The sequence below is a fragment of the Suillus fuscotomentosus genome (assembly GCF_016647785.1).
Source record: "Suillus fuscotomentosus strain FC203 chromosome Unknown F5891scaffold_1, whole genome shotgun sequence".
NCBI classification, from domain to species: Eukaryota; Fungi; Basidiomycota; class Agaricomycetes; order Boletales; family Suillaceae; genus Suillus; species Suillus fuscotomentosus.
Window position 1 is genome coordinate 2,500,139 of NW_024539513.1, and position 17,759 is coordinate 2,517,897.

Consider the following 17,759-nt stretch of genomic DNA (forward strand, 5'->3'; position numbering starts at 1 on the left):
AGCCCCTGACGTGGCACCTGATGGATCGGCAAGTAGTCTCCCAGCATCCAACTGCCCACGTCCAGATCACATTGTGAACACCGAGTCGATTAAGGCTTGGGAAATGATATGTCTTGGACTATAATACATATGTAGAAAGCATCTATCTCGAGATGTTGGAAGCGGCGAAACTCCAAGCGAGAATAATCCGTGCTCACGTTCAAGTTCGTCGGGTCCTTGTGCCGCCGCATCCACTCAGTGCCTCTGATTACATATGAAGTCCCAAACGATCTCAGTGACTAGTTCTTGGAATGATGAGTTTCACTACGTAGTCGAGATATTGCCAACCTGCTATGCCTAATATCGGGTAATGTTATTCTACAATATATAACCAGCGCTTCTAAACATACAATCAAACTGCAACTCACCCAAACATTAATATCGCTAGTACCGAACTCCCAAAAGTAGTACACACTCCAAAATCAGATAACAGCTCAGCGGAACGCTGGCAACCCATAAATATACGACAAATAAGAATAAATATAAAGGTATGAATCACGCCCTGGATACCGTGAACTCCACTTCCCGAGCCATCTCGTTCAGAAGGAATGGAATGTCATCTTCAGCTATACCGCATTCCTGCAAGACGGTCGGCCAGTTATATTGCTCGTAGCCTTGGTCTTGCTGGAGGCACCGGGTCACCTCACGCCGAACAACAAGAGAAGCATTGCACAGCTGCAGAGCGTTGTCTAGCGGAAAACTGAAATTGTGGTTATGACTGGCAGGCCGTTCGCGGAGTATAGGTGAATCGCGATACGGTACGGGACAGTCACCCCCTGAGTTTTCGGATGCTTCATAAGAGCCTTCCCGACTGGGTAAAAACATGCTAGGAATGTCCGTCTCCGAAGGGTATTGTTCCATAACGACGAGCGGTTGCTGGGGTAAATCTTTTCCTGTCCGTGGTGGATAACTGATATCGCCTCGGGTGGTCATAGCTGATTGTGAAGAGAATCCAGGATGAAGTTGTTGGACAATCTCGGGTGTACGAGGATTTAGATAACTAGAATGCGAACTAGAAGAGCTCTTGGAGCTAGACGAAAAGGGACGAGATTTGGCTGGCGGCGGTGAGTGAAATCGCGGGCTATGCAAATCATAGTCGTCAGTTGCATCTAGTGGAATATCGGGGAGGGGAGACGTCGGAGGTGGAGAATTGTATGAAGTTCGGAGTTTTTTTGGAGAATGGGTAAACGTTGATGACATCGGCGATGATGGGAGAGTAGAGGAGCGAGAACGACCGGAGCTGATCTGAAAAGCATACGGCGATAGTACGGGCAATCTTCCTGGGGCATTGATGGGTGGCAGCGAAGGCCTCCTCAACGAGGTCTCGGAAGTATTGTGCAAAGCCTCCTCGGGTTGAATCCGATCTTCCTCTATTATGGATGTGCCTACATGTTGAACGGGCGAGTAAGATGGTTGTAACCAGCTTTTGGGGGTGGAGGGACTAGGACTTGGAGTTGCAAAATCTCGCTGCGCCGACAGGCTCTGACGACTATCCCGGCGAGTCCTCGCAGCCGTTTCACGGAGGACAAAGTCAGGCAGGGGTACATCTGGTGATCGTGGAAGACACGTAGATGCTCTAGCATCTCGGAAAGCGGTGTGCAAAGTGGTGTCATTGATGAACTGCGTGCAGGAAGTTGTGTTAACAGAGGGCGGTGATGGTAAAATATCAAGGCTACCGACTTTCAATTCCAGCTGTCGCAATTTTTTCAGAATGTGTTCTGTCGGCCTTCCTTTCTCCTGCTTTCGTGTTATGTACCTCGTGAGAGCTTGCCTAGCCTTGTCGGTGTCAGTCCCGCAGTTGGCAAGCACGGTGATAACCTAACATAGTAAGTATGTATGAGCATGGACGCCGCAGGAATAAGATAAATCACCTCCATTTGGGAATCACCGTTGAAGATAGTGCTCATATTACTAGTAAGTGGGGTTTCCTGCTTGTATTAGCCGTTTTGACGAAAGTGGATGGTATAATGATAGTAGGGAGGGAGCAATATTGAAGGAGCGCTGGGGTTGCCCAAACTATGCATCCACGTTTATGAGCAATTGGGAACGTTATCGCAGTCTGCCAAGTGATCTCTGTGTCATCGGTGCACTAGGGCCCAGCACCTACTAAACGCCGTACCAATACTAAATTATATTAACGCACGTTTGCCGATGCAGAAGTAAAATTCCTTATTTTGAAGAATAGTCGTCGCGGAGCTCGATTTTACCTGGGAATGAGCACTTGAGCCCCGCTACTGAAGCTTTGAAGCTAGAAGGTTCACTTACATGCCACTCTTCCCAAGTATGTACTAGCGTTCATAGCACGTTCGTCTAGTAATAGTGCCGGGATTCGGGTCAAGGACTACTGGAATAGACCCATCAGCTGCGGAAGAATCCCGACTTGACGCTCCTCCCGACCGCCACTATGAGCGCGTAGGATAAAGACCACGTTCTTGTAAGGGAGCTCGGAAAGAAAAGCACTACAGATCAAGGCACTTATACGGGTCATACACCCACGACAGGGATCCTCAGTGACTGCAGTCCCTAGTAGCGGGTAAAATATGTTTCACTTGTACGGTAGATAGCTCATTCGAGCCGCAACCTCGCCTTGTTCGGATCTCCAGTCTAACGGAGCTTGGATGCGACAAATATAAATCTGATAGATGATCATAATGGACGTGCCACTTACTGCGCATGTGGAGCCATAGTACATTATAATAGTTCAAAGTTCAAACCAGGACGCTCCGTGTCGATGTTCCACTAAAAATGGATGATTTGAATAGAGGCCCGATGACTCGGAGAATGGAGCCTCGGAGAGTCAATGCTCCCTCGAAGTTCCTGGATCATCGGAACTGGGTTGATGTAGGGTCACCGAGAATGAGGCGGTAATGTAGGCGTCAGCGGGATTAGCGCCAGCAATCATAGCCTACGGGTGATTTCGGGGAGCATCATGCAGTACTAAAACCAAGTTGTCCGAGTGCCTTACCTCATCTCAACTTTGTCTCGGAAAATATGGACAACTGTCACGACGACTCATGGTGGCACTGGCCCCGGACAATGCCAATAGGAACTCTTTCAATTGTCCATTTGAAACCCTTGATTTATCAAGTTGAAGCCTTCAATCAATCTTCGATAGATGATTTGATCATCATTGGTGGAACAACGTACATAGTGCTCACCGCCGAAACGTTCGAACAATTTAATGATCGGTCATCGCTAACTGAGTTCTAAGTATATCGTGTATGTCCAGAATTTCCAATGACAATGTGTCGAACATCATAATCAGGGCTGCAAGCTCCCCTGACAATTTCAAATCGACGATGATTCAGCTCTGGAGGAAAAAAAACTTCTGTTCTCTATTCACTATTGCCCAGTTTGCGCTTCTTGTTCCCCCTAGTATTGACACTCGACGCCACCGTAGTGTGAACTCTATTTCTATTCGTTGCGACGCTGTCCGACATCTGTGCTGCAAAGTCAGACAAGCCAGGCAAGCCACCTACAGCACGCGCGTGCGTTATCCAGAGTTTCGGATCAGAAAAGTCGATCGCCTTGCCACGCAAGGGACCGGCAGCAGCGTTTGCAGCAGTGCCCTTGATGGAAGGATAGTGACGAGGGTAGTGTGCCCCAGTAGAGGTAGAGCCAAAGGTGAATGCACCAGATGGACCGGAGGTATACGCATGGGTGTTTTTAGTGCTATTAGCGGCGGCGTCCGCACTGCTTCCCGCAGCGACGTTCTGCTTCGTATTACATCGAGAGTAGTATGCATGTGCAAAAGCAGCGACCGCAACCTCGTGAGCAGCACCGCCTGTTGTGTTCATAGATCCAGGGCGCACACTTTTAGTGGGGACGTGTGCTTCTGAGGACGCTACGGTAGTTGGGACTGGGTTCGCCGAGTGCGTAGACGTAGTACCGGCACCTCTGGTAGATCTGCGCGAAGGGTCACACTCTACAGCATCAGTGGGGGCTATGGCTGCCGTTGACGCACTCGTAGGTGGAGCTACTGTGGATGCAGGGGTAACAGGGCGTGGGCGGGCAGGTATAACGATAGTGATGGGAGTCGATGTCTCCCCATCTCGACCCTGACCACGCCCTTGTGCGTCGCCTCTATTCCCTTTCGCACCCCTAGCACGCAAATAGATACGACCACCTCTAGCAGGGGCTGCTTGTACTTGCGCCAAGTCCTGGGTACCAGTCGTTGCCTCCGACAGCGTTGCAGTAGTATTCACATGTCCGGTAGTGTCGGGTTTCGATGATGCGTGGGATGCGGAGGGTGGGAGTTCGATGGACCAGGGCGCGGTCAAAGGGGATTGCCGCACGGTAACGGGCGCCAGTTTCAGACTCGAGCTAGCAGCAGTACCACTGATCGTTTGTTCCGAATTCCAATTAATCGAGATATTTGAGCTAGCTGTGGACTGAGATGCTGAATGGGTATTAGTGGGAGTCACAGGCATGCGAGAAGGCATCACTCTGCCGCATGTGGGACACTTGACGCCTGTAAGCACGACTGTATTCGCTTCCACCTTGCGCAAGATCCTATCAATCCCACGGAGAGGCGTATGATACAAACTCCCATTGTTAGGCGTATGATAGATACTGGCAGAGCGTGTGCACACCATCACACCCGCTACAGAAGGGTTAGGAGTTGTTGAATTCTTCTGTGTAACTTCAGAGACAGCCTTGTACGTTTCGTGGCTCGAAGTTGTCGAATTCTGATCTTTCTTCGCTTCCTCTTTCTTCGCCTGTTCTTTCTTGCGCTGGCGAGCTTTGGTCTGTTTCTCACTTTCAGCTAGTGCCGCTGCTTGCGCTTGCTTGGGAACTTTGATTTGTCTGCCGAATCTTGTCGTCGTAGGAAGGTCCACAGGAAGGTTCAGTGGTGACCGAGCTGCAACGGAAGGCTATAAATAACCGTCCTACAACCAGTATCTCAGAGATGACTTACGCCGGTGTTGCTCAAGGGTGTCGTGAATACGAGAGCTGGCTTCCACAGCAAAAGGCAATTGTTGGCTCATCTCGAAGTCTGATGAAAAGAAATCAGGTATAAATTTAGAACGCTGATCGAGCCACCCGACCGTATCCGAACGCAAAGTCCTCAATGTCCAGACTAGACGCTCCACGACCATGCATGTTTTCAACTGCTGCATCTGCAATACTATCAATAAGTTGGGTGTGAGCTTCATAGATAGTGTTCGTGATGATCGTCAAAAGCTAGAGGGGCGATCATATCGAGAACTCTGGGTATTCTTTGAAGTGGCTCTTACCACAGGTATGTCGCTTCCCACAGTTGACATCCCAAAACGCGCGCGGAAGTACTCTGTCGCCCATCTGTGCACGTCCGTGAAGCTCTCGATCAACTGAGGACCGAGTTGGCGAGATGGATCAATAGGAGGATTTTTGGGGTGGTCACGATTGGCAAGCAATTGCAGGGCCCCCTGGATAAATTGAGAAGGCTCGTTGAGCTATGAAACCGTCAATGGAGTGTTTCTGTGACATGAGCAGAAAGAACCTACCGATACACTGACCCTCTGACCGAGTGGCAGAGGAATTTGCCTGTTGGCATAATCTTGTAGGATGGGCCGAGTATGTGCAATCCATTCGTCGGTTGACTGGAAGCTTGAGTCGTAACATGCTGACAAGTAGACGGAACGCCATGACTCACAGAAAAATCGGGTGATGGATAAAATAGATCTTCATCGTCCAACGGGCCGAGATCAGTTGGACGTTGGCCAGAATAAAATTTGTCTTCTCTCAAAGCTTTCCCCTTGCCCTTTGCGACAGCAGAACGTCTCCTGTCAGTATTCTTTTTAGGTAGCGAAATAAATTCCTGGAGTGTGGGCTGCAAAAGCGGTGGGCAAATGGTTGATGGTAAGCGCTGAGTAGATGAGCCCATGTCACCAGGCAAGAGCCCGCGCGGTTGGCCAGGAAGAGTGGAGTATACGTTGTCACACATGCCACTATATGATATGAGAGTTGGCGTTGTGGTATCAGAAGGATCATAAGAGTAGTATGAATCTGCGCCTGTGGTGGGTGGTACTGTTATAGGATTGATGCCAGGCTGGTATTCCTCATCCTTATCATTCGAGGGAGGGGTTGTTCGTGATGAGGTGAATGACTCAGTATCTAAGTTTGAGGTAGCGCGTCGGACACGAGTGGTTCTTCTGACCATACTGTGAGATTAGTGATAAGGAAAATAAGTGGTTCTGTCTGCTGAATGAAAACTGGTGCTTATGAAAGACCAAGGAGTTACTGCTGTGGCTGCCCATCGTCATCGTCAAAACACGCAAACAGGTTATCACTGCTTCATAAACAAAGGTGTAAGACCGTGATTCAGCGTGAAAGGGAGTGTTAGACAAAGGAAGGATATCATGTTACTGACTTGGAAAAGTCAGAATGGTGCTGCTATGCAATGAATCGGCATTGTCTCTCAGAGATCGTGTAGACGTAGGGTACAGGCTCATGAAGTAAGTTTGTTGACTATTACATAATTTAAAGTTTCTTTTTATATTTGGTTACTCACTCTCACGAGTTGCGGCGCGCAGACCAACTTTTAAGTACTGTTGTCTCCTTGCAATGCTTGACTCACATCAACAAAGTGCCAATCCAAACGAGACACGCTCGTCGCTAATATCGCACCAAGGCAATTACTAGGTCACACTGCTACAATGAATATCACAAGCAAGGTTTCAGGCCTAGGTTCCAGCCGGCATTTCACGAGTACGAATCAATCTGCAAAACAATCATATTGGCGGCCTCATGAGCACGAAATATAGTCAAAGTATAGTTATACTATTGCGCATCATATAGCAATCGGTGCGGAATTCGAAACTGTTATCGCCCCACAATTCAAAGAGTTTGACATAACCGCCATACACAGGAACATGCGTGCACATCGCTTTACGATCGTACAGTCGTGATTCGAGTTGTATTGAATTATCATGCATCTTGTGCTTCCCACTGCCAGTTGCGTAGTCTGGCAGTACTTCCAAATTTGACGAGGGCTTCGAGAGTGGTTTGGGATGGCACTTCCTTCTGCCGAGAGACAAGCCTGCGCAGCCCGCTCACAACTTGGGGATGTTGACTCAAGAATGGAAATGTGGTTTTGCTTATTTCAGAAGCGTAGACCCTCAGACATCGGTCCGTTTCAACAAGATTTGGCTCATTTTCCTGGAATGTAACGTTAAGCTTTGGTTCCACATTGAGGTCGAGGAGAAGAGCGATGCAGGGGAGATTCGATAGGCACTGGATTGAATCATGTGTACAAGTGACGTACCCCAAGTCTGGCCCATGGTAATTGTTTTCCCGCTTTGTCGGAAATAAATATCTGTGAGATGCGTTTTAGATCTTCGGAGCCAAGGATACGATCGTCAAAATAGATGGGAATCATCTTGTCGACGAGCAGCAGCAGATGATAGCATTGGACCGCGCTTGTGTGATGCCAGTATCGCAAAGTTCACTCTTCGGCACTGCATCTCAGAGGCGTACACCGTAGCTGATTATCAGTTCGGAGTGCAAAGTTCTATCTTTAGAATGATGCCTGTACCTCTATTACAATGTTTTGTAAACCTAACGGTCGACGGTCTTGTGGCACGGGCAATCCAACGGGTCATCGAGAACGACACAAAGATCTACCTTGATCTTCAGGTGGAGTCAAAATGTCTTCGAACACGCGCGTCCACCACTAACTTATCACCAGGATGGTCACATCAGGTTCCTATCATACTATAGGAAGACCGCAATACGTGACTCGCACTGGTCCGATTTATCCGCGGGTTTGTATAAGTATAAGTCAGCGTAATCATGCACTCTAATCTCACCGTACCCGTCGCTCATCACAGTAAGTCGCCACCTTTGTGTTCTGGAGTACTTGACGCGTTGCAAAGTAGCGGGGTATCTGAATCGTGACGATAAGCAAGCCGGACCGTTTCAATGGCGATCATCATTGCCGCATGCACCCTTATCATTATCTTGGCCAGCGTCTGGACAGTGAAACAACGATATCAGGCCACAAGACGGTTGCCATTACCGCCTGGACCGCCTGGACGTTGGCTATTAGGAAATGCGATGCCAAAGTCATAGTAAGTCATTGTCGAGGGACACCAACATGATCTCTATCTAACCCCTCACGCAGCGCGCCGTTTCAATTCGCGAGATGGACAGAACAATACGGACCTGTGTTCTCGCTCAAGCAAGGCCATAGGATTTTTGTAATTATAGGACGTCATCAGGTAAGCATAAAACAATACATTGTCTAGCCAGACATGAAGTGGATTACGTCACAGGCTGCAGTGGATATCATGGAAAAAGAAGGAGCAAATGTTGCCGGCCGCCCACGTTTTATTGGAGTGCAAGAGACGTTGTCTGGCGGGTTCAGGGTGTCCCATGAGGACAGGGATGAGATATTGCGCCGGATGCGCAGGTACACATCCTGTCTCTACTAAGTGCTATCAGTGAGACTAAATGTAAAGCAGGGTCTTACATCCAAACTTGCAACCTAAGGTTGCGGAGACCTACGAGCCCATGCAGACCAGGCATGCGAAGAATCTGGTTCTAGATATCTTAAATGATCCACAGAACCACCAGAGACATGCCATGCGGTACGAACACCAGCTCATACTCGCGGTACAGGTGTTAATCCGAGGATTTCAGTTATTCAGCTTCCGTGATCATGTCCTTAACCTATGGAAAAATTACTCCGACTTCATATACAGATCCTGAGGTCCTTTCCATCAATAGGTTTTCTACGCTTATTGGTCAAGCTATGAAGCCGGGAGCATATCTTGTGGATTCGTATCCAATCCTGCGTTTCGTCCCAGGCTACCTGAGCGAGCTGAAGGCATGGCACAAAGAAGAACTTGCTTTCTATGACGGGCAGTTAGACGCAGTGCGAAGACAGATGGTTCGTGATTTTCTTGTGATGATAGATATGCTCGCTCACCACTGTAAAGCGTGAGGGAACTGCTACAGGTCCATCCTTTGCGAGGTTCATATTAGAGCACCAGAAACAGTACCAGCTCAAAGATGCGGGACTGGGATACCTTGCAGGTGTTGTATTTGCGGCCGGTTATGATACGGTAAGTTCTTACATTGCATCGCGTGTTCGCTCGACAACTGTTGTAGACTGCGTCCGCGATCACAATTATGATGATGGCTGCTGCCACTCATACAGATGCGCAGGCTCGCGTACAAGAGGAACTCGATAACGTCGTGGGGCGTATGCGGCGTAGGTTATGCCTTTTCTTTGTTCGTCTACTGACTGAGATAGCTCCTGATTAGTGCCGATGTTTACTGATCAGGAGGTGCTGCCGCAGGTTACTGCGTTCATACTCGAGAGTCTCAGGTGGAGACCTGTCACTCTTGGAGGTACGTCTTATTTGAGTTGTGATGATGCGATAATTATCGACCACCTTGCACTACAGGCCTTGCGCATCGCGCGAGTAAGGACGTCATTTGGAACAACTACCTCATTCCGGCAGGTGCGACTGTTGTTGGGAACCATTGGTCAGCAGGCAATCATTTTCGTCCTCTCACCTTTGGGTCTGACGCTCGTGCTTCAGGGCCATCGCAAACGATCCTGAAGTCTTTCCAGAACCACAGACGTTTAATCCTCAGCGTTGGATTGACGATGCAGGTCGTGTGCGCGGTGATCTCCGGTTTTTTACTTATGGCTTTGGCCGTCGGTGAGTGGCATCGTTCATCTCTCGACCATTTCTTATGCCTTACTTGAATGTCAGAGTGTGTCCCGGTCAACATCTCGCGAATCGGTCCATCTTCATCAATACGGCTCTCATTCTGTGGGCCTTCCGCCTTTCTGAGAATCCTGCCGCGAAGATTGACACGCTTGCATTCACGGACACTTTACACATACAAGCTGCTCCGTTTGAGATATGTTTTGAGAAGAGGATCGATGAGAACGTGATCAGGGAACTATGCGTACCGGGAAAATAAGAGGGGTTTATTCCAGAAACTTGAATTTTTGTGCAAAGGACTTCGTCTTGCGTTTTGGTGTTTTTTTTTTGTCTATCCGACCCAAACTCGTCGTTACACCTAATTTTGTATATCTTCAAACAGGTGTCAAGATATGACTATCGACGTCACTCTCGTACGTCCTCATCTGTTTCTTTACATCTTCAACGACTCTTTGTTACATGCCTCATACACGTTCTCCTTTGATTCTCCGTCCCAATTAGCGTATTATGACTTCCCTCCGTCGAATATCCTCCTTAGTCTTTTGACCCAATGAAAAGTCTCGTTCCCATTTCTAGTCCAAGCCTCTCGAATCGTCAGGACAGGCACAATTGTAATCATGAACTGGCTCCCCTTGGTGTTACCACGCATCAAGTATCTCTCGATACACTGCGATACTCCAAGTTGCATGGCTGATCGCGAACTGTTTACAGACAGCCCCCGGATAAAACGAAGTATAGTATTGAAGTGGTATCCTTTTACCATTCAATTATTCGGCCACCACCCATGCGCTTTCTTTTTCTAGCTGGCCAAAATGAAGATCAGACAACTTGACTTTGCTCTCAAAGTCGACACGGGTTTCATTGTGTGCTTCCCAGTCTCATGGTTCCGGTCACGTTAGTCTTTAACGTGGCTGACAGCCCCATCAGCTATATGTTCTTTACCTTCACTTCGAGGCAGCTCTGAAGCACCTCAAGCTATGTGACATCTCTCATTTAATTCTTACTCAGCGAGTCGTGTTTCGGCTTTCTCACTGATGTCGTGGCTAATGGCACAATACGTGATTCATTGCTGGCTTGGTCGATGTGGTTGTTGCTCCTGGAGTATGGGCAATTTTCCCTGCTTCATGGTCAATATAACAATCGGTGCGGAATTCGAAACTGTTATTCAAAGAATCTGACATCGCCATCATACACAGGAACATGCGCGCAATTATCGCCCTACATCGCTTTACATTCGTACAGTCATGATTCGAGCTGTATTGAATTATCATGCATCTTGCGCTTCCCACTGCAAGTTGCGTAGTCTGGCAGTACTTCCAAATCTGACGAGGGCTTCGAGAGTGGTTTGGGATGTAGGGGAGATTCGATAGGCACTGGATTGAGTCATGCGCGCGAGTGACGAACCCCAAGTGTTGCCCATGGTAATTCTTCCCCGCTTTGTCGGAAATCAACATCCGTGAGACGCGGTTTAGATTATCGGAGCCGAAGGCAGGATCGTCAAAATAGATGGGAATCATCTTGTCGACGAGCGGCTGCAGATGACAGCATTGGACCGCACTTGTGCAATGCCAGTATCGCAAAGTCCACTCTTTGGCACTATATCTCAGGTGAGAATCTTAGATAATACCAGCTTGCTTACCTCAACAAATCGGCGTAGTTCGATCGGGAACTGCCAGTGAGATAAACTCTGTCATAGACACCCAGCGCGAGAAATTGATGTAGGCATACTGAAAAGCTGCCTTGTCTGATGAGATAAGTAACTGCGGATAGCTAGCGGAGCGCTGCAGCGCCCATCCGCCGAATCTCGTTATTCCTAAAACCTTCTAGGCAGAGTAACTAGGCGTAGCTACTTATAAGTTCGGAGTACAAAGTTCTATTTTTAGAATGATGACCCAGTCGACCTCCATTACTTAATGTTTTGTAAACCTAACGGTCGACGATCCTGTGGTACGACTCGACGAGCAATCCAATGGGTCATCGAGAACGGCATGAAGATCTACCTTAATCTTCAGGTGGAGTCAAAATGTATTGGAACACGCGCGTCCACCACTAACTTATCACCAGGGTGGTCACATCAAGTTCCTATACTATAGGAAGTACGTACTACGTGACTCGCGCAGGTCCGATTTATCCGCGCAGGCGTTCAATCCGTGTTTGTATAAGTATAAGTCAGCGCAATCATGCACCCTGATCTCACCGTACCCGTCGCTCATCACAGTAAGTCACCACCTTTGTGTTCTGGAGTACTTGACGTGTTGCAAAGTAGCAAGGTGCCTGAATCGTGACTATCAACAAGCCGGATCATTTCAATGGCGATTATTATTGCCGCATGCACCCTTATCACTATCTTAGCCAGCGTCTGGATAGTGAAACAACGATACCAGGCCGCAGGACGGTTGCCATTACCGCCTGGGCCGCCTGGACGTTGGCTATTAGGAAATGCGATGCCAGAGTCACGGTAAGTCGTTGTCGAGGGACACTAACACGATCTTCATTTAACCCCTCACGCAGTGCGCCGTTTCAATTCGCGAGATGGACAGAACAATACGGACCTGTGTTCTCGCTCAAACAAGGCCATAGGATTTTTATAGTTATAGGACGTCATCAGGTCAGCATAAAACAATACATGGTCTAGCCAGGCATGAAGTAGATCACGTCACAGGCTGCGGTGGATATCATGGAAAAAGAGGGAGCAAATGTTGCCGACCGCCCACGTTCTATTTCAGTGCAAGAGACGTTATCTGGCGGGTTCAGAATGCCCCTTGAGGACAGTAATGAGAAATTGCGTCGGACGCGCAAGTACACATCCTGTCTCCACTAGGTGCGATTAGTGTGACTAACTGTAAAGCAGGGTCTTGCATGCAAACTTGCAACCTAAGGTTGCGGAGACTTATGAGCCCATGCAAACCAGGCATGCGAAGAATCTGGTTCTAGATATCTTAAATGATCCAAAGAACCACGAAAGACATGCCATGCGGTACGAACACCAGCTCATACTCGTGGTACAGGTGATAATTTGAGGATTTCAGTTATTCAGCTTCCGTGATCATGTCCTTCACCTATGGAAAAATTACTCCGACCTCATATACAGATCCTGAAGTAGTTTCCATCAACAGGCTTTCTGCGCGTTTTGGTCAAGCTATGAAGCCGGGAGCATATCTTGTGGATGCATATCCAATCCTGCGTTTCGTCCCAGGCTACTTGAGTCAGCTGAAGGCCTGGCACAAAGAAGAGCTTGCTTTCTATAATGGACAGTTAGATGCAGTGCGAAGACAGATGGTTTGTGATTTTCTTGTGATGATAGATATGCTCGCTCACCACTGTAAAGCGTGATGGAACTGCAAGTCCATCCTTTGCGAGGTTCATATTAGAGCACCAGAAACAGTACCAGCTCGAAGATAAGGAACTGGGATACCTTGCAGGTGTGATGTTCGGGGCCGGTTCTGATACGGTAAGTTCTTACATTGCATCGCGTGTTCGCTCGACAACTGTTGTAGACTGCGTCCGCAATCACAATTATGATGATGGCTGCTGCCACTCATACAGATGCGCAGGCTCGCGTACAAGAGGAACTCGATAACGTCGTGGGGCGTATGCGGCGTAGGTTATGCCTTTTCTTTGTTCGTCTACTGACTGAGATGGCTCCTGATTAGTGCCGACGTTTGCTGATCAGGAAATGCTGCCGCAAGTTACTGCATTCATGCTCGAGAGTCTCAGGTGGAGACCCGTCAGTATTGGAGGTATATCTTATTTGAGTTGTGATGATGCGATAATGATCGACCACCTTGCACTACAGGCTTTGCGCATCGCGCGAGTAAGGACATCGTTTGGAGCAACTACCTCATTCCGGCAGGTGCGACTGTTATTGGGAACCATTGGTCAGCAGGCAATCATTTTCGTCCTCTCACCTTTGGGTCTGACGCTCGTGCTTCAGGGCCATCGCAAACGACCCTGAAGTCTTTCCAGAACCTCAGACGTTTAATCCTCAGCGTTGGATCGACGATGCAGGTCGTGTGCGCAGTGATCTCCGGTTCTTCACTTATGGCTTTGGCCGTCGGTGAGTGGCATCGTTTATCCTCGACCATTTCTTATGCCTTACTTGAAAATGCCAGAGTGTGTCCCGGTCAACATCTCGCGAATCGGTCCATCTTCATCAACACGGCTCTTATTCTGTGGGCTTTCCGCCTTTCTGAGAATCCTGCCGCGAAGATTGACACGCTTGCATTCTCGGACACTGTAAACATACATGCTGCTCCGTTTGAGATATGTTTTGAGAAGAGGATCGATGAGAATGTGATCAGGGGACTATGCGCACCGGGCAAATGAGAGGCGTTTATTCTAGAAACTTGGATCTTTATGCAAAGGAGTTCGTCTTGTGTTTTGGAGTGATTTCGTTGTCTATCCGACTCAAACTCATCGTTACACCTAACTTTGTATATCTTCAAACAGGCACGATTGTAATCAATCATGAACTGGCTCCCCTTGGTGTTACCACACATTAAGTATCTCTTGATACACTGCGATCTTCTCCAAGTGGCGTGGCTGATGGTGAACTGTTTACAGACAGCCTCCGGACAAAATGAAGTATAGTATTGGAGTGGTATCCTTTTACCATTCAATTATTCCGCCACCACTTATACACTTTCTTTTTCTAGCTGGCCAAAACGAAGAGCAGACAACTTGACTTTGCTCTCAAAGTTGATACGGGTTTCATTGTGTCCTTTCCAGTTTCATGGTTCCGGTCACAGTAGTCTTCAACGTGTATATCCACGATCGAGTTATATGCTCTACCCGTAAGCCTCTTAGAATCACCATACTCCATATCGTTGAATTGTGCTTGAAACCAGACGATTGTTGTCTAACATATAACCATTTGACAGTAGCCAGCGATTGGTTGGTTCAATCAAATGATCGATAGACCGGTGGTCTCCAGGACATCGACACCCTGCTCCACCATTCATGCACGATTTAGCACTCCTTCTCTGCGGCCGAGATGGATCATGAAGATGGCCAGACGTTCTCGCTGATCTGACACAGTATCAGCCATCCAAGGTTTCACGACTCGCTATCACTTCTTCTTTTGCTTCGCTCAGGTGCACGATAGAGCCACTGCGATCTGATCAAAATTCCGTATATTAGAATATCGTGATCAGCGCCTTACTAATACTTTTCCAGGTGCGCTTGATGCCTTCCGACTTGAAGCCCCGGTTATCTTCTCTACTTCCCTATCAGTGATTCTCATCTCCTTGCCATGCGTATTCATTCATGTCAGAGGCAAATACTCACCTCGTGAGTATATTTTAAAGTGTCATACTCAATATCGTTGAATCACGCTTGAACAGACATCGATCAGTAATATAGTAACGCCTGAAACAAGAATGGACCTGGATATCTGACGACCTGGTGTTACGATTAATCACGCCAATGGTCGCTGAGGACATCGACAGCCAACTTTCACCCTTCACGCAGATACTCTCGACAAGTAGTATGCCTGCCTGCTCTCCCTTCAAGTTTGTATATCGAAGTTGAAGCCCTTGATACAACAACTCCACATTCCAGCTGTGACACCCACGTAGCCCTTATGATTAGAGGTCGGTGTACCAGGTTGCCTGGGCACCTCCACTAACAGCAGACAGCTGGTTCGAGCAAGGATACTTAACAGCTTACTTGGCTGATGCCGTTGTATTGATTTATGCTGTCCGAGCTGATTTAGCAGACCCATGAGTGATTTGCAAGGATGAATGAATGTTCGACGACCAGTGACCATTATATATAGACTAGGGCACACACCCGAGGCAGTCAGAGATTTGATGCGCACGCACCGCTGCGATAGTTTATTTGGCGTACCAAGTTGTTGATTATGTAAACAAAAGTTAGAAATAGTTGGAATAGGACCCTAACGCCACAGGTATCTCCGAGACCTCCGTTATACTCAAACGGGTCGGAACAACAATGACGTTATAGTCATTCCGTTCCACACATCCGCAATTATATTGGCATCAACATCGTATAAAACGAAACATGGCACGCTGGTTATCACTGCTCACTCGAAATCTTCATTACATTCGTCGACTAACTCTTGCAACAAGCCTTTATCCATATATTCTACAAACCTCACCTCCCAAGTCGACAATGAATCAAGTTAACAACATCACCATAAAATTTATGGATGTCCCCGCCGAATTACTGTTGGATATTCTTGGTCACCTAGACGTATACGATCTGGTCCGAGCACGCAAAGTACGCAGAGTCTTTTTTGCCCAAATCACTACTAATGCAGAATCTCCAGGTATGCAGTGATATTCGACAACTCATCGACTCTTCCTCGGAACTTCAATACTTGATTGATGTCCGATACTTCAATGCGATTCCGGCCTCGTTACCTGGCGGCGACATCGCCGTTGCAACACGTCGTCAATTGCTTCAAAAAAGCGAAACTGCGTGGCAGGGAGCTGAATACTCTCAAAGAAACTCCATTCCGATGTCTTACTCTCCCGACAACTTTCGTTGGTCGTGCGGCGTTCTCGGAATCCCAGCGAAATCCATCGAGCAACTCAAGTTCATCCAGCCCTCACTGTCAGATGGCGACACCCACACCATCGACTTGCGACAACGCATTTGCAAAATCGACAGTACAGCATTCGAGGGTTATAGTTTTTCGCCCGCACAGGATCTTGTGGCTATCCTTTCCAAAGCAACCCGCGGGTGAGTGTCTTCTTGCATATGACCATGGACTATATTGACGACAACAGAGAGAGTCATGCATATGACATCACTTTCAGATCATTGTCTGAGGACAAACCCCATCCTGATGCTGGATCCCCCCTCGTGAAAGCGCTGGACAATCAGATCCATCCACAACTCTTCGAATCCCCCTACACGCAATCTATGATCTTCGGAGACTATTATGGCTTGTTCTGCAAATACGCTCGCAAAGTAGATTGTGATGTGGTCGATTTCCTGCAAATTTGGAACTGGAAATCCAAGGAAGCTTCTCAGGTGAGTCAAAGTCCCCTGTTTTGCTATGACTTACGACCAACTTGGATTTGCAGTGCCTCCAAATTTTTGACGTGGATTGCGGAACGACGAATTTCAGTTTTCTAACGAACGATAGATTCCTCGTCGCCGGCTCGAGGGAACTAAAGTTGTTCTCCCTCGACACTATCGATTCGGTCAATGTGATCCGGCTCGTTGCCAAATTCTCCTTCCCTGCATTGAAGGACCCCTTCATCTTTCACTACATCACCTTCAGTCCCATTCCATTCCACGCCAACACTCATAATCAGCTCATTGCTATCAACATGTGCATGTCAGCCCCCACAACCACCAAATCTCCGTATTTCACCTTCTATATCGAGCGGAACACCCTCTTGGAGCTCGAATCCACCTTCATCGGCCGTTATGGAGAAGCAAGCCAGGATTCTCCTAGTCTGCCTTGGTCCGCCTGGGGCCCAAAGTACACCCGATTCTTTGAAAATTCCTACAGCTCCTGCGCACACCGCATTTTCGGATTCCGTAGTGCGGAGTTGATTGGCGACCTTGTCTCTCGTGATGGGGTGCTACAGCCTCGACCATTGCGCATCCGCGACTTCAACCCTCATAGGGTGACGGACTTCAAGGCTGGGAACCTATCTACATCTCATCAACGACTTGTCGAAGGGGAATCACCAAATTCGACCCTTTTCTTGGATCCACTGGGACCTGGTCTCCCGTATATCGAAACGATTTCTCAAGAAAAGTTCCTTGCGAATGATATGACCATGGAAGCAAACAGGATAACGTTGTTATCCCTCAAAGTCGTGAGTCATCATCGGATACTGATTGTGGACATGGCACTTATAATAACGCAGGGAAACAGTATGTATGATACTTCACAGAGCATCGAAATGCTTGATTTCGAATAATCATTTACTACACCGAAACTGTTCAAGATACTTCAGTATCTCAATATATTTGATTGATTCATACTCAACGGACTCTGTGAGATGCGCATTGTGTTGCTATCCCATCAACATTCTCTCATTATCCTGGTCCTCGCAGACTATCTCAACATTGAAC

The 17,759-nt window shown here is 47.9% G+C and overlaps 5 protein-coding genes across 5 annotated transcripts; 3 read left to right on the forward strand and 2 right to left on the reverse strand.

The window, feature by feature from the left end:
- Nucleotides 1–534: 534 nt before the first annotated feature.
- Nucleotides 535–1,946, reverse strand: F5891DRAFT_1180426 (uncharacterized protein; the record flags this gene model as incomplete). Its single annotated transcript, XM_041365931.1, has 2 exons — nt 535–1,857; nt 1,911–1,946. The coding sequence occupies 2 exons, from the start codon at nt 1,944–1,946 to the stop codon at nt 535–537; spliced, it is 1,359 nt and encodes a 452-aa protein (XP_041234435.1).
- A 1,263-nt stretch (nt 1,947–3,209) lies between these two features.
- F5891DRAFT_1098489 (uncharacterized protein) lies at nt 3,210–6,449 on the reverse strand. The gene is made up of 6 exons (XM_041363543.1): nt 5,675–6,449; nt 5,526–5,621; nt 5,277–5,474; nt 5,088–5,223; nt 4,958–5,035; nt 3,210–4,900 (listed from the first exon to the last, which is right to left on the reverse strand). The coding sequence occupies exons 1-6, from the start codon at nt 6,179–6,181 to the stop codon at nt 3,375–3,377; spliced, it is 2,541 nt and encodes an 846-aa protein (XP_041234436.1). The 5' UTR covers nt 6,182–6,449; the 3' UTR covers nt 3,210–3,374.
- A 1,492-nt stretch (nt 6,450–7,941) lies between these two features.
- F5891DRAFT_974161 (cytochrome P450) lies at nt 7,942–9,960 on the forward strand (the record flags this gene model as incomplete). The annotated part of the gene is made up of 11 exons (XM_041376423.1): nt 7,942–8,090; nt 8,144–8,240; nt 8,268–8,431; nt 8,484–8,609; nt 8,749–8,911; nt 8,937–9,086; nt 9,133–9,235; nt 9,289–9,375; nt 9,432–9,513; nt 9,570–9,692; nt 9,747–9,960. The coding sequence occupies 11 exons, from the start codon at nt 7,942–7,944 to the stop codon at nt 9,958–9,960; spliced, it is 1,458 nt and encodes a 485-aa protein (XP_041234437.1).
- Nucleotides 9,961–12,097: 2,137 nt separating this feature from the next.
- On the forward strand, nt 12,098–13,991 carry F5891DRAFT_921922 (cytochrome P450; the record flags this gene model as incomplete). Its single annotated transcript, XM_041373797.1, has 11 exons — nt 12,098–12,159; nt 12,213–12,309; nt 12,364–12,500; nt 12,550–12,678; nt 12,731–12,980; nt 13,030–13,152; nt 13,199–13,301; nt 13,355–13,441; nt 13,498–13,579; nt 13,636–13,758; nt 13,814–13,991. Coding segments are annotated over 11 exons (1,371 nt in total), but the record flags the coding sequence as incomplete, so codon positions are not given.
- A 1,842-nt stretch (nt 13,992–15,833) lies between these two features.
- F5891DRAFT_1273321 (uncharacterized protein) lies at nt 15,834–17,681 on the forward strand (the record flags this gene model as incomplete). The annotated part of the gene is made up of 5 exons (XM_041370128.1): nt 15,834–15,941; nt 15,991–16,406; nt 16,454–16,700; nt 16,754–17,500; nt 17,552–17,681. 5 exons carry the CDS (start codon nt 15,834–15,836, stop codon nt 17,603–17,605), a joined length of 1,572 nt encoding a protein of 523 aa, XP_041234439.1. The 3' UTR covers nt 17,606–17,681.
- Nucleotides 17,682–17,759: the final 78 nt, after the last annotated feature.

Excerpts from the sequence above, each read along its gene's own strand:
- F5891DRAFT_1098489 (XM_041363543.1), bottom strand. The coding sequence starts at position 6,181 with ATGGTCAGAAGAACCACTCGTGTCCGACGCGCTACCTCAAACTTAGAT. Across the intron at positions 5,622-5,674 it reads ATCCATCACCCGATTTTTCT|TCAACCGACGAATGGATTGC; the intron begins GTGAGTCATGGC and ends TCAAGCTTCCAG. Across the intron at positions 5,036-5,087 it reads GGACTTTGCGTTCGGATACG|ACTTCGAGATGAGCCAACAA; the intron begins GTCGGGTGGCTC and ends TCTTTTCATCAG.